This window comes from Rhinolophus hipposideros, assembly GCF_964194185.1.
Source record: "Rhinolophus hipposideros genome assembly, chromosome: 9".
NCBI lineage: Eukaryota > Metazoa > Chordata > Mammalia > Chiroptera > Rhinolophidae > Rhinolophus > Rhinolophus hipposideros.
In genome coordinates this window covers 61,821,193-61,835,385 of record NC_138055.1, presented here as the reverse complement: position 1 = coordinate 61,835,385, position 14,193 = coordinate 61,821,193, and the positions used below count along the sequence as shown (strand labels likewise).

Here is a 14,193-nt window from a genome sequence, read left to right as displayed (position 1 = left end):
CCCTCCCCTCTTCTCCCTGTTTGGTCAAGAGTATCTACAGGCCTCTTCTAAATCTAAATGCCAGTATTACAAAACTTCCTTTCACACCCAAAACAGTTGTTGTTGTTTAGGAAGATTCTTGTTTCTATTGGGAACACACCATCAATTTGCTTTGCCCAATTTTAACTTTACAACCGACTATGTTAGGAAAAAAGATGGATGGAAAGTGGGCTACAATATCTGTGATTTTCTTAAAGGTTTTTAGAGTTTAAAGAGTTAGCTTTAAAAATGGTCCCTGTGTTCCTGTCAGGGTCCTCAAGGCTTTGGAGGTTCCAATTATACGTATTTGAAACCGCAACATCAGAAACACTTGCTGGCTAAGATAGGGTCTGACTGGTGGGAGCTCTGTTTCCTGTTGCCAACCACAGCTCAGGATGCACACTGAGACCCCTTTAAAACGCTGGTATTGGGGGAGGGACCGGCAGCCTGTAGAACTGAATTCCTTCCACTAGGGTTTCTCAATGGGGTGCTATTGGCATTTTGTGTGGGACCCTTCCTTGCTGTGCAGAATGGTCCCACAGTGTGGGACTTGAGCTTCTCTGGCTCTGGCGCACTGAATACTCCCAGTAACACACCCCATTTATCCTGGCAACTGAGAAACAGCACCATGCATTTCCAGTGAAACCACCCCTGCTGTTTCTAGCTGTGGAGGCACTTGACAAGCTCGTTTGCATTTCCCATCCTCTGCTCTTTCCTCTTCTCTGTGCACTCCTCTCTCCCACCTTCCCTAGTAAGCATCCTTGCTTTCCCTATAGAATTCTGCACTTGGGTTTTTATTGACACCACAGTGTGATAACTTAATAGTACATATTTAAAGTGATATCCCCCTTCACTAGCATTTCCATTTTAACAGTCATCAAAGCCAGAAGCAAGAAAAACTCTCTTAGAATTTTGTTTTAACAGTTTTTGAGGTATCATTGACAGACTACACTGCAATATTTAAGGTGCACAATTTGATGCATTTTTTCATATGTTTACATTCATGAAACCATCCCCACCATCAATTATCTATCACTACCTCCCTACACCACGGCTTGGAAACTCTTCCAAGGCCGTAAGCTGGGGCAATCATTAGTTCCCACTTTGTTTCTTCCCACCTCCCAGAGCTTACTGTCTTCTGCTGTCTGATGTCCAATGCCTTAAAAGCTGGTTTTGTTTTTTTCATATATTTTTCCAGTGTTTGTTGTTTTGGGTGGGAGGAAGAGGGAGTCCTCATTACTCCATCGTGGCCTGAAGCAGAAGAAAACTAGTAGAATTTTAAGCTTATATCAGTATATCTGGTTTGGTATCAGATCCTTCCTGGAGCCAGTGATGGTTCCAGAATTTCTGTAACAGAGATTCCATGAAAGAGGGCAACAAAACGGGGAATTAGGGACTTCATTTACTTAGAACATACGCTTATTTGGAGTGGCGTGAAACTCTTTGTTTTGGTAGATGCAAAGGCACTGCTTTTACGTAGTGTATATATGTATGTATTTTTGGTGGGGGTGGGGGTAGGAGGCTGTGACTGGAGATCCTGGGGCATCAGGGGCACTAAAGCCTCTTCCCTTGGCCTCTGCCTTTGGAAGCCTGCTGTTTTAGGCAAACGCAACTCACCAACTCCAGTTCCAGACAAGGATAACAAAGATAATCCTGAAGCTCAGAAGGACACGAATTATCAAAGGTTCACATACGCCTACTATTTGGCCTTTTACAAGAAGATGAAACCACACTTTTAGAAAACTTTCTTAACAAAGTATCCAAAACAAGATTAGAGGGTCAATTCAACAGGAGAACTCATTTCCCCCAGCACTCCTGCCGTTTGAGGATAGACTGTCTGTGGGACTTGAACTTGCTGGAATAAGCCAGATTCTGGGATACTGTTGCTGCTTCCTAATGTGTTACTGCTTTGAGAGTAGTTTATGCTCTTAACACGTGCTGGCTGGGCCATCTGAGGAGACAGCCCAAAGCATCTGGAGTGTGGGAATAAAGCCAACGTGGCATAACGGCAAAAATCCATGGTTTTTTCAAGCTTGGCCTTGTATCAGAATCTCTCAAGGGCTCACGGAGAGTTCAGACTCCTGAGAAATACCCCAGACTACTGAATCCTAAACTTTAGGGATGGGACTCAGCAATCGGGTTTTTGTTGCTCCCTAGATGATTCTGTTGGCTAGTTACCACAGTTGAGGAATTCCTGGGCTAGGTAATCAGTTTACTGCTGGATTATTAAACTCCTGAGCTCTAAACCCATAATATGTCTCTAATCCATCAACTTTCCTCTGTCTCCACTGCCAATACCCCAGTACAAGCCACCATCATCTCCCACCTGGGCTTGCAATACCTTTAACTACCCTCCTCACCTCTGTTCTCGGTATCTGCTATAATCTGAATGTTGGTGCTCCCCACAAATTCATATGCTGAAATTCTAACCCCCGAAGGTGATGGTATTAAGAGGTGGGGCCTTGGGCGGGTACTTTAATCATGAAGGTGGAGCCCTCATGGATGGGATCAGTGCCCTCATGAAAGAGGCTCCAGAGAGATCACTCGCTCCCACCACCACACAAGGACACAGTGAGAAGGTGCTGACTCCGAACAGGAAGAGGTTCCTCACCAGAAGGTAACCATGATCTTGGACTTCTCAGCCTCCAGAACTGTGAGGGGTACACTTTCTGTTGTATATGTGACCCCATCTATGGCGTTGTTACAGCAGCTCACACAGGTTAAGGCAGTATCTCTCTGCCCCCTCCTGAAACCCGTTATCCACCCTAAAGCCAAAGGGATCTTTTCCAAATGTCCCTTTCTTGCTTAAAATCTTTCAGCGGTATTACAGTGCACAGAAAATAAAACTATTTACATGTCTAGACAACCATGCAGGGTATGGCCTTTGCTTACCTCTCCAGCTTCATCTCAGGTCACTGCACCCCTTGCTCACGGTACTGAATGCAGCACCTCGAGCTTCTCCCAGCTCGGGGCCTCTGCACCTTCTTTCCCCTCTTAACGCTGCTTTTTATACGTGGCTCACTTTCATCCTTCAGGTCTTAGCTTGCTTGCCCAGTCTACCGTATACCACCCTCCCACAGACACACACAAGGTTTCCTTAGCAGAGTACTCTATTTCATAGCACTTTCATAAACTATAAGCACATGTTTATTGTCTGTCTTCCCACTAGAATGGAAGCTACATGGAGGCAGGGACCTTGGTATTCTTGCACACTGGATATATTTCTAGTGCTTAGCCCAGTACTGGTACATACTAGGTGCTTATATTTCTTGAATGATTACTCATGTTCTTTATAACCTAGCCTGACTTGCATTATATGGACTTTGGGGAGCATGATTTAATCTAAATCTATGTAATAACACACCATGATTTGAAGGGGTTGATGTACTTCCATTGCTGCCCTGAGTGCTAATAAGTGATTAGCTTCTGGAAGGAGGGGCTCAGCCTTGTAGCAGGGCACTAAGTGACAGTCCTAACATGGCCTTCATAACTGGTAGGACTGAGAGAGAGGCAGTGCTGGTGACAGCCGTCTACATGTTCTCAGACTCCTCAGTCTCCATTACACATGTTGGCATGTAATGCCCCAGATTTTCTAGACCACTCTGGTAGTCTCATTATTTCCTTCCAAGTTAGAAAAACAAAAGAGATTTCTGATTAGTTTTTGCAATAATTGTCTTAGGTTATTGTGGGAGTTTGAACTGTTAAAAGTGGCATAAGTCCAACTTAGGTTAAAAGAGGCAACTCATGTAATTCAACATTCATTCAACAAATGGATATAAATATAAACACAAATACAGATACAAAAGTAGATCTATCTATCTATCTATCTATCTATCTATCTATCTATCTAATCTGGCATATTCTAATTGCTGGGCTCTGTGTTCGATTTTTGATGAGCAATGGTGAGCAAAATCTGTAAGTCAGAAACTGTACCACAGGAGTGTAGGGATAGTAAGAATGAAGTAGGGATTTAGGCATAGCTAGAACTTTGCCTCTTCTGATGTTTGTGGATAGGCTTCATTTTCTCTCACTGAATACAGTGTCCTCCGCGGGGTTGTGAAGTCACCCACTGTCTTAAATTCACTTTTTACAGCTCCCACCACCAGAAAAAGGGTAACTCACACACTTTCTTGCATCAAATTTAAAAATCCTGGGACGTATTTTTAATGCCTACCTGGAATTAATGATTCACTGCTGAAAAAGTATCCACCATAGCCAAGAGGTCAGGGTCTTTAAAAACCTGGCAGCTTCTGTGTTCTCCATGTGTGGAGGGGAGGAGTAATTTCCAAATAAAAGGGGTGAGGAGGGAACTAGGTTTACTACCGCATAGTTTTCTAGCAATGTCATCTCTATAATTAAACATTTAACTCGGAAAAGTGTAAACACTTTTTTCTGCTGGGTAGAAAACACTAATTAGAGAACTACAAAATGTTATCATGTATAGAGCTTTGAAACACCTCCAGGTGTAAAGTTTTAGGCCTAATTATGAGAAGCTGCAGGTCATAAGAAGAATGCAGTTATCTTGGGACATCGGACTTACATAAGTATGACTACTTTTCAGGGTAATAGTAAACAACAGGCCTTTTAACACCTAAGGGATAGAAAACAGACTAGTGATCTCTGATAATGAGATTCAGTACTCAGGTTTGTCTACTACAAGACCCAGTCTTATTTTCGGGGAAACACGGTATCTGTAGTGTAGCTCTTCATTAGTGGATAGCTCCCTGTACTCACATGCATTTTACAGAAGAAAACCCAAGTAGATAACTCACCAAAATGTTCTTTTAGGAAAAGTGCATTGTGACCTACTTAAGATTTCTCTAAGGCTAGGGGAGAAAAGACTGCCTATTGCTTGTGAGTGTAAAGAAACAGAGGGAGATTGAGATAAATAGAACATTTTTATAGTACTGGCACAGAGGAAGATTTATACAAATGTAATTTGGTTCACCTTGACTAATCCAAGAGCAAAAGAGACAGTTATAATGCTTAGCTCTACTAGGCTCAGACCCACTAGGGGGGATTTTTGATCTGAGTTTACATTTATCTATAGCCTCTACTGATAACTTAGCTAGTGAAAATTTAAAAGCAGATTTTTCTAACCACAGTGCATGGCAAGTAGAGGGATGAGCTTCTGGAGAAACTGAACTGTTTAATAAACAGAATCAGAGCTAACCAGCTTGGCATCCCTATGAAATGAGAATGTGCTGTACTTAATTGTACATCATTATCAAAATACAACAGGAAAAAAAACACCCAAGAAGGTGAACCTTATATTTTCCTCTAAGAAAGTAGAAAAAGGGAGTTGTGTTATTCCTCTCTGCATAGTAGATAAATATGCCTATAGCCACCCTGGCTGAGTTCAAATCCTGACCCTGCCTTGGGCTGTTTAATCTTCCCAGGCTTCGCTCTTAATGGGAGGGGTAGGCTCAGAATAGTACCTGTCCCACAGGGATGACACATAGGGCTAAAGCAGGTACAGCTGAAGTGCTTAATCTGTATGTGGCACTTAGTGAGTCCTTATTAAAACTTAGCTCTTTTGTTACTTTTGGTTATCAGTAAGTCAGTCACTGAGCAATAATCTATCCATCATCCTCATAATCCGTGATCAAACCTTGGGACAGAATAACTTTCCTTTTTTCTACTCTACCTCTACCTCTTTTCTACCTTGTTTCCCCGAAAATAAGATGTAGCTGGACCATCAGCTCTAATGCGTCTATTAGAGCAAAAGTTAATGTAAGACCCGGTCTGATATTATATATTATATTATATTTATTATATTATATTATATTATATCCAGTCTTATATTAAGCAGTTGATTGTCTGATTTAAAAAAAAAAAAATCAACGTTGTCCATAGAATTAAACAAGGCTTAAAGCCAACAACAGCTATAAATTTTCCTCTAAAATACGATTTAGCTGAGTCACATGTATTTTTACATGCATTGTCATTCCGTTTTAAATATCTCTTAAATGTTTTTATTATTTTCAGCAGTTTGATTATGACATGCCTGGTGAGGAATTCTTTGAGTTTATCTTGTTTGGGATTCACTGAGTTTCTACAATCTGTAAGCTTATATCTTTTGCCAAATTTGGAGTTTTCAGTCACTATTCTTTCAAATGCTATTAATGCAATACACTCTCTCCTCTCCTTCTAGGACTCGGAAGACATGAATATTAGACATTTTCATATTGTCACACAGGCTCCTAATATCCTTTTCATTTTTTTCCTTCAACCTTTATTCTCTATGTTGTTTAGATTGGATAATTTCTATTTATCTATCTTCGAATTTAATGACTGTTTCCTCTGTCATCTCAATTCTGCTTATTGAGCCCATTTAGTGAATTTAAAAAATTTGTTATTGTAATGTATTTTTCCTCTTAAAATTTCCGTTTGGTCCCTTTCTGTATCTTCTGTTTCTGGTGAGACTTTATATCTTTCCATTTGTTTCAAAGGGGCTCACTCTTATTTATTGGAGCATGGTTAAATGGCTACCTTAAAGTCTTTGTCTGATAACCTCAATATCTTTGTCATCTCAGTATTTATATCTGTTCATTGTCTTTTTCTTCATAAGATATTGAGAACGTCCTGGCTCTTCAAATATCAAGTAATTTTGGATTGCCTCTGGGACATTTGGAATATTACGTTATGTGACTCTGGGTCACATGACCATGAAGAGTCTGGTACGGTCTCTGCCAGCCTCTCAGTTATGCTTATATATCTGAGAATTATTTTCTAACTTTGAATTCTTCCATATAGTGTTGTTTATATTTCACTAATTCTACTTAGCAGCATCTTCATGTGGAATTTTTTATTCAATAGAGCTCAAATTCTATATTTTGAGACCTAGGTCTATATGACTTCTTATGGAAGAATCATTGTCTCTATTGTTCTGCTTGTTTCTTCTATTTTAGCATATTAATCCGATTGTCTATTTCAACCCTATAGGTTTTTAGCTCTCCATGAAAACTAAACTCTCCAGTTTCACATGTCATATTCATAAGAACTTTTCTTATTCTTTTTAAGAATTTCTTAAATCAAATAATCATTTTTTTCTAATTTACTATTCTTTCATAGAGTCAGTATGTTAGCATATATGTAGTTTTTATTTTTAGCTGAACTTCAGCCTAAAAGGTTTTTCTGAAGCTGTTCAATTCTGCCTGTTACTTTTAGGACTGTGACTTTCAAAAAATTTTTTGAATAGTTTCAGGTGTAACAATGTAATAGTTAGACATTCACACCCCTCACAAAGTGATAACCCCCCACCCCCCATCTACTACCCCTCTGACATCTAATATAGCTGTTACAATTCCACTGACTCTATTCCCTATGCTGTACTCCACATCCTGTGTGGACTGTGACTTTTAATTTGACATTTTCAGCATCAAGGTGTTTATTTGTCTTGATGCAGAGGGAAAAGGAGAAATATGATTTGTGCATACTTTGGTTTTGGAGTTCTCTTTCCCACTTCCCTCATCCCTTTCTCCTTTGTGGCTGGTTTCTCCCTAGAGATACAAAATCAGCTCATTAGAAATACTCTTAACTTATAGCAACTTAGTCCTATAAATATGAAGTTGGCACATATGCAAATTCAAGGTTCTAGAATTCTTGCTTAGTAGTGAACTATTGCTCTTTAATCAGACTAGTAATGGAGGGTATTATTGAATTTCAAATGAAGAATACTGTTTAGTTTTATGAGTTGGCTTGCTCAACTGGTGAAGCTATAATGACCACAGCACTTTATCTTATACTGCCAAAAAGGTAATCCTTTTTAGAAACCCTTTTTAACTCTCTAAAATAATAGGTTTTTCATACAACTGAGTAAATAACAGTAGATTTAAGTGCGGCTTTCTGTAACCATCTGAAATTATTTTGCTGAACTTTCACAGGGAACATGTTGTGCCTAAAATGAACAGTGTACCAATTTCATAACATCGTCTAACATAATCTACCCACTGGTTATTTAACTCTCTTCAATTTCCATAGAGAAAATGTTAGAAAATATTACCTGCAAGAATAAAGAAAAGCTGTCACTTTAAAGAGGAATGGAGTATGTATCATCCATGTTGGTGCTAGACATATTCATTTATCTGAAAATCCTACTGTGAGCATCTTATATTCTTAGATATTTTGATAACACTGTTATATAATAGTAGAATCCTATGAAGAAATAGGGTAATATAAGATAATTATGACTATCTAAGGGGATGTATGTAACTTGGATGAAGGAACTGGTGTGACCATTTGTGTGTATGTGTGCGAGTGTGCATGCACACACGTACACACACACAAAGTCAGTAGGGGAGGGTTGGAACTCAGCATAGTTCATAGCAATGTACAGATAATGAATGAATTTTATACCTGTTTAAAATTAATTTAGGAACTAATAAAAACAAACTGGCATTCCACTTTAATGGCAGTTCCAATCTTGTAAGGGAGACAAAGATACTTTCATATAAAATGCTAAACCAGCAATTTAAAGTAATACAGGATAATATTAATTTTTAGCACCTTTTGAGGGTTGCTAGTGTTAGAAACACATTGCATGTATTTTCTAATTTAATCCTCACAGAAACTCTATGAAATTGGTACTATTACTGTTCCTACTTTAAAATTAGGAAATTGAGGCTTGGATCAACCAAAATCACATAACCCCTTGAGTGGTACAGCCAGAATTGGAACTTCGATCTCATCGTACTCTATAACTTCATAACTCTGTAACTTGGTTCCTTGTGTAGCAGAGTAGAAATGGGTCATGATGAGTTGCAAAGAACAGAAAGGTAAAGGATGGGACACAGGATTGATCCGGAAAAAAGAAGTGCTGATACTATTGAAAAAAATCAGAAGAGTATTAGCAAGAGATGAATCAAGACAGCATTTAAAAAATCTCTCTTCATATCTCCACATGAATTGTTTTTGCTTTATTAAATCCATTAGAAATACATAATGAAAGAACAATCAGATGAAAGAACAATCAGGTTTCAACACTAGAATGAAAAGTCCTTTCGGTGGAAATATTGGGCTTCGTGAAGGACAGGCACAATGCTTTAGATATAAAAAGTGCTTCTTTAAATGACATTAGGTAGAATTTTATTTCTGAAAGCAGAAAAATATGCTAAAGAATTGTGTCATATCTCATACCCTAGGTCAGTGGATAAACAAGTCCATCACTCTTAACAAGCATCCCTTCTATGTGAATGTATTTACTTTCAGAGTTGTAAACTGCTGCAATTGGGCCATTGGTTTCTCTTTGGTCCTTACTATTGAATTCTGCATACCATGTTTAATACTAAATTTTACCTGACAGGTACCACCGAGAGAGCAGCACACCATCCAAGGACTCGACTCTCTATCCTCCTTCAGACCTCAAGGCCCGCTCCCTTCTTGGCCAAAGTGCCTTTCGACCCTTACCTACCCCCTCTAGGAGGAGCTGTCAGTCCACATCAGCCTCTGGCAAGGTTGTCAGTGTGCCATCTTGCACGACAAACACAAAAGAACCCGAGGGACTTCCAGATCACAAAGGCTCTCTAAGTGAAATCCCTTTCAAGTGCAGTGAGAACGGAAATGAGGTTTACTTAGGAAATTCCTCGCTGGCCTCCCTTTTACAGCGCCAAGCAAACCGAGAGAAAAAGGAGTCAGAACTTCATTTGTACACTATTTCCACAACCTCATCAATATTTCTGCACTTAAAGAGTTCATGGAACAATTACATCATAGTAAGTGTCCTCATAAGTTAACCTTGACTTGAGTATTATCTTTTAGGGTAGCGTTCCCCTGCTCTACCTCCCCATTTTGGAAATTTTGCCTTGGAATTTAATAATCTTGTGAAGGACAAAACACACTGGACAATAAGGAACTGATTTTATTCAGGCTATTACAATAGGGAAAATCCTCACTGATGGGGAGTATCGTAAAGAAAAGGAGATAGACCTGGGTGTTATAGAGGCAGGTAAATGAGGGAGTCGTCAGTGAGTCTCACGAAAATCAGAAGGACAGAGACAGGTCTTATCTTAGGATATTTATGAGCAAGGTGGTCTTTTGTAGTCAGCTCGGGTGATCCCTCAACCACTGCTATTTTGAGAGAGCACAGAGCTCAGATAAAGTCCAACACTGTCAGTATGTTTCTCTGTGTCTTAGTGCACAGTTGAAAGTAGGTTGATGAGAGTCATTGCCATAGAATCAGATAATTTTAACGAAGTCACCTGGTCTGAGTCACTTACTTTATAAATAAAAATAAGTAATTTATTCAAAGAGTAATATGATCCTTTTCAGTTATCTTCAGTGATGTGTACTTGTATTATCTTTTTTTTAAGATTTTTTTTTATTGGGGAAGGGGAACAGGACTTTATTGGGGAACAGTGTGTACTTCTAGGACTCTTTCTCCAAGTCAAGTTGTTGTCCCTTCAATCCCAGTTGTGGAGGGTGCCGTTCAGCTTCAAGTTGTTGTCCCTTCAGTCTCAGATGTAGAGGGCACAGCTCAGCTCCAGGTCCAGTTGCCGTTGCCAATTGCAGGGGGCGCAGCCCACCATCCCTTGTGGGAGTCGAACCGGCAACCTTGTGGTTGAGAGGACACGCTCCAACCAACTGAGCCATCCGGGAGCTCAGTGGCAGCTCAGCTCAAGGTGCTGTGTTCAATCTTAGTTGCAGGGGAAACAGCCCACCATCCCTTGTGGGACTTGAGGAATTGAACTGGCAGCCTTGTGGTTGAGAGCCCACTGGCCCATGTGGGAATCGAACTGGCAGCCTTCGGAGTTAGGAGCACGGAGCTCCAACCGCCTATGCCACCGGGTTGGCCCCTTGTATTATCTTTTAACATAAGAATATTAAGAAATATGAAAAGCTCTTTTCACTCAGAAGAAGCTAGAAAGCAGGGGGTTTTATAAATGGCTTAAATTTATAAAACATTGCAAGACAACTCTAATTTTTTTCTCAGTGCAGTTAGAATGTTTAATGTTTACAATAAATGTTAAATATTTAAAATTTCTCTCTAAATTTTTAAACAGCTTTCTCTAAATTAAGAATGTAAATGAATCATAAATAGAAGGAAAACCCTGGTCCATCAAAAGAAGGCCTCATATGTTCTAATAGAAAAACCAACACTTAATTGGCTTAAAAAATCTATCTAAATATATCAGAATAACTGTACTTCCCTGATTTGACAAACTCTTAGTTTTAAATACTACTTTTAAATTTTGCAGCAGAGGCATGGTTGGGGCAAGTCAGAAAAGCCAACATAATGAAAACAATGACAACAACTAACATGTATTGTTATTATCCAGTAGGAATGATTCTTATGCTTTCTGTATATTATTAACAAATTTAATCTGCACAACAACCCAATGAAGTAGGATTTATTCTCATTTTATAGATGAGGAAATTAAGGCATCGAGAAATTAAATGATACATGCAAGTTTACACAAGTCTAGAGCTGGGATTTGAACCCATATAATCTGATTTGTTTTTCTATGATCACTGAAACAAATGTGGCTGGGGGGTTATCTTTATGAGTTGGTAGATGCTATCATTAAAAATAATGTCCTATACCTTGAAAGATGGAAAATAAGCAAATATTTCATACATATATGACAAATCAGGTTAGCATTCATTTTTCTAAGACTAAGACATTAATTCAATATAAACATTTAAAAGTTGTAACTGTTTGGGGCCGGCCCAGTGGCTCAGGCGGTTAGAGCTTGTGCTCCTAACTCCCGAAGGCTGCCGGTTCGATTCCCACATGGGCCAGTGGGCTCTCAACCACAAGGTTGCCAGTTCAAGTCCTCGAGTCCCGCAAGGGATGGTGGGCTCTACCCCCTGCAACTAAAATTGAACACGGCACCTTGAGCTGAGCTGCCACTGAGCTCCCGGATGGCTCAGTTGGTTGGAGCGTGTCCTCTCAACCACAAGGTTGCCAGTTCGACTCCCACAAGGGATGGTGGGCTGCGCCCCCTGCAACTAGCAACGGCAACTGGAGCTGAAATGCGCCCTCCAAAGATTGAAAGGACAACAACTTGACTTGGAAAAAAAAAAGTCCTGGAAGTACACACTGTTCCCCAATAAAGTCCTGTACCCCTTTCCCAATAAAAAATCTTAAAAAAGAAAAAAAAGTTGTAACTATTTGTGACATTGTTGAATTATTTTATCAGGTTGGTCTCCTTTGGTTAGTCTTAGTGATGCCTTCATAAGTTTTAGGAAATTGAAAAAATAATCACTTCCTAAATCAGTCAGACTTGTTTTGGTTAACTGATCTCTTGTACTTTGAGATCTAGGATGATCTTTCATGTTCAGGAAGGGAAGTGTTCTTGGGAAAAGGAATTGGACATCTTAACTCTCTCTATATTTTTAGTTAAAATTAACATAAGCCATCCAATTAGAAATTAACACTCTAATTTTGGATTTTAAGGGGTTTTAAAGAGGTGAGTCGCCTTCAGGAACCCATTTTATTTGTAACTTTCACCAAAAGAAATTACATCTGGGTTGTTTAGCATCTCAAATTCTACAAAGATGAAATGTGGCAATTCTTTGTCCTTTATATGTTGTGAAGAGAGCTACCAGAAAGCTGAAGAATTAAGGGATATCCTTAAATCCCCAAATTAAAATTCTAGGTTTAAGGCAAGCATAAACATTTGGAAAGGGATAAAAGGCAGTTTTTTTGTTTGTTTGTTTGTTTAACTTAGAGCAATGACAAAGTAGTAAGAAAAAGCATGTGAGTGGGTGATGATGGGGAAAATACCCTACTCACTACTCTGTTACTAAGGAATAAGGTAGGGGTGAGCTTGTTTGGAGTTGTAAATTAGCAACATTTCAGAAATTCCTCCTGACCTGTGTGTTAAATCTCAATATTAATAAAAGATTATTTATAGAACTTGCTGAACATGACATGATCATTTGTTTTGAGGACCCAGAATGAATGGGAAATGGCAACACTAAAGATCTGAGGAAAAACTAACCTCATTAATGAGGGAATAGTTCAACTATTGTATATCTATGGTACAGAATACTAGGAAATCATCAAAAAGATTGAAGTAAATCTATGTACACAGACACAAAAAACTGTCTACTGTGTATTAAGTGGGAAAAAAAGTTCCAGATTAATATATGTGATATAATTTAGCTAGTATTAAAAATATATGAAAAATATATCATCTAATATGTAAATGTTATAAATGTGTATGTTATAATTAGTATGTTTTATATACCTAAAAAGATATAAACCAAACTGATAATAGTAAAGTACTTTGAATAGTGGGATGGAAAAGGTAGGGAGAGACAGGGAACTTTTATTTTTTTACTTTATGCATTTGTGTACTTTTTGATTTTTATAGACAATTTTATTTTACAATGAGCAAATATGCTTTAAACAACTATATAAGGAAATTCCCTGTGGTATTATCAAACCCTGGAATGAGTTACAACAAATCAGGCACTATAGAAGGGATTAAAGAATAGCTATATCTGTGATATTGATGAAAAGTAGAGAGAATTGATTTTCAAAAAAAACAAAAATCTAACTAGTCCCACTTTTTCCCCTTCTAGAAAGCTACTCTTTTACAAGACCCCCTGTATGTTAGTGAGCTGAGTCCTGCTACTGAAGGCCACAAACCATACAAGTAAGGAGTGGTGATGTGATAAAAACCCATGGTGGACTGTTCTCTCCTCTGTGCCTCTCCTAACTCTAGGTGTTTCTGACCATCACATTTATCCCTCTACCTCAACTCTCTGCCCTGAATTGTGGGCCTGCAGACACAATTGCCCACTGGATATCACCTCCTGTAGGCCTCACGGGAACCTCAAAGTCAGCACATTCAAAACACAACTCAGCATCTTCCTTCTGCAACCTGACCTTCCTCTTGTGTTTCTTAATATAGAGCACGATGTCCTTAGCCCCAGACCACCTAAGCCAGAGTCCTGGAGGTCACCTTGTCACCTTTACTTTGTCTTGCCCCTTCACCATTCCCCACATCCAGCCAATCACCACATGATTTATTGTGCTTCCTTAATATCCCCGGAGAACACGTATGTCTTTCCAGTGCCGTGTGCTCAGGCCGCATTATCTCTGTGCTGGGCTCCTACCGTGTTTTCCTAGCTGGACGCTTGGCCTCCTCCCGACCACACCCCATTACAACAGAGGACTCTTTCCAAACCACAAATCTTGATTATGTATCTCCTCCCTTCACACCT

General features: G+C 39.2%; 1 protein-coding gene across 1 annotated transcript in view; it reads left to right on the top strand.

Moving 5' to 3' along the window:
* LOC308502618 (uncharacterized protein C12orf56) overlaps nucleotides 1–14,193 on the top strand; it is a 68,253-nt gene that overhangs the window by 28,213 nt on the left and 25,847 nt on the right. The window contains exons 4-5 of the mRNA XM_081060588.1: nucleotides 9,323–9,731; nucleotides 13,549–13,622. Of these exons, the coding sequence (XP_080916714.1) occupies nucleotides 9,323–9,731; nucleotides 13,549–13,622 (483 nt within the window). The remainder of the gene's footprint in view (nucleotides 1–9,322; nucleotides 9,732–13,548; nucleotides 13,623–14,193) is intronic.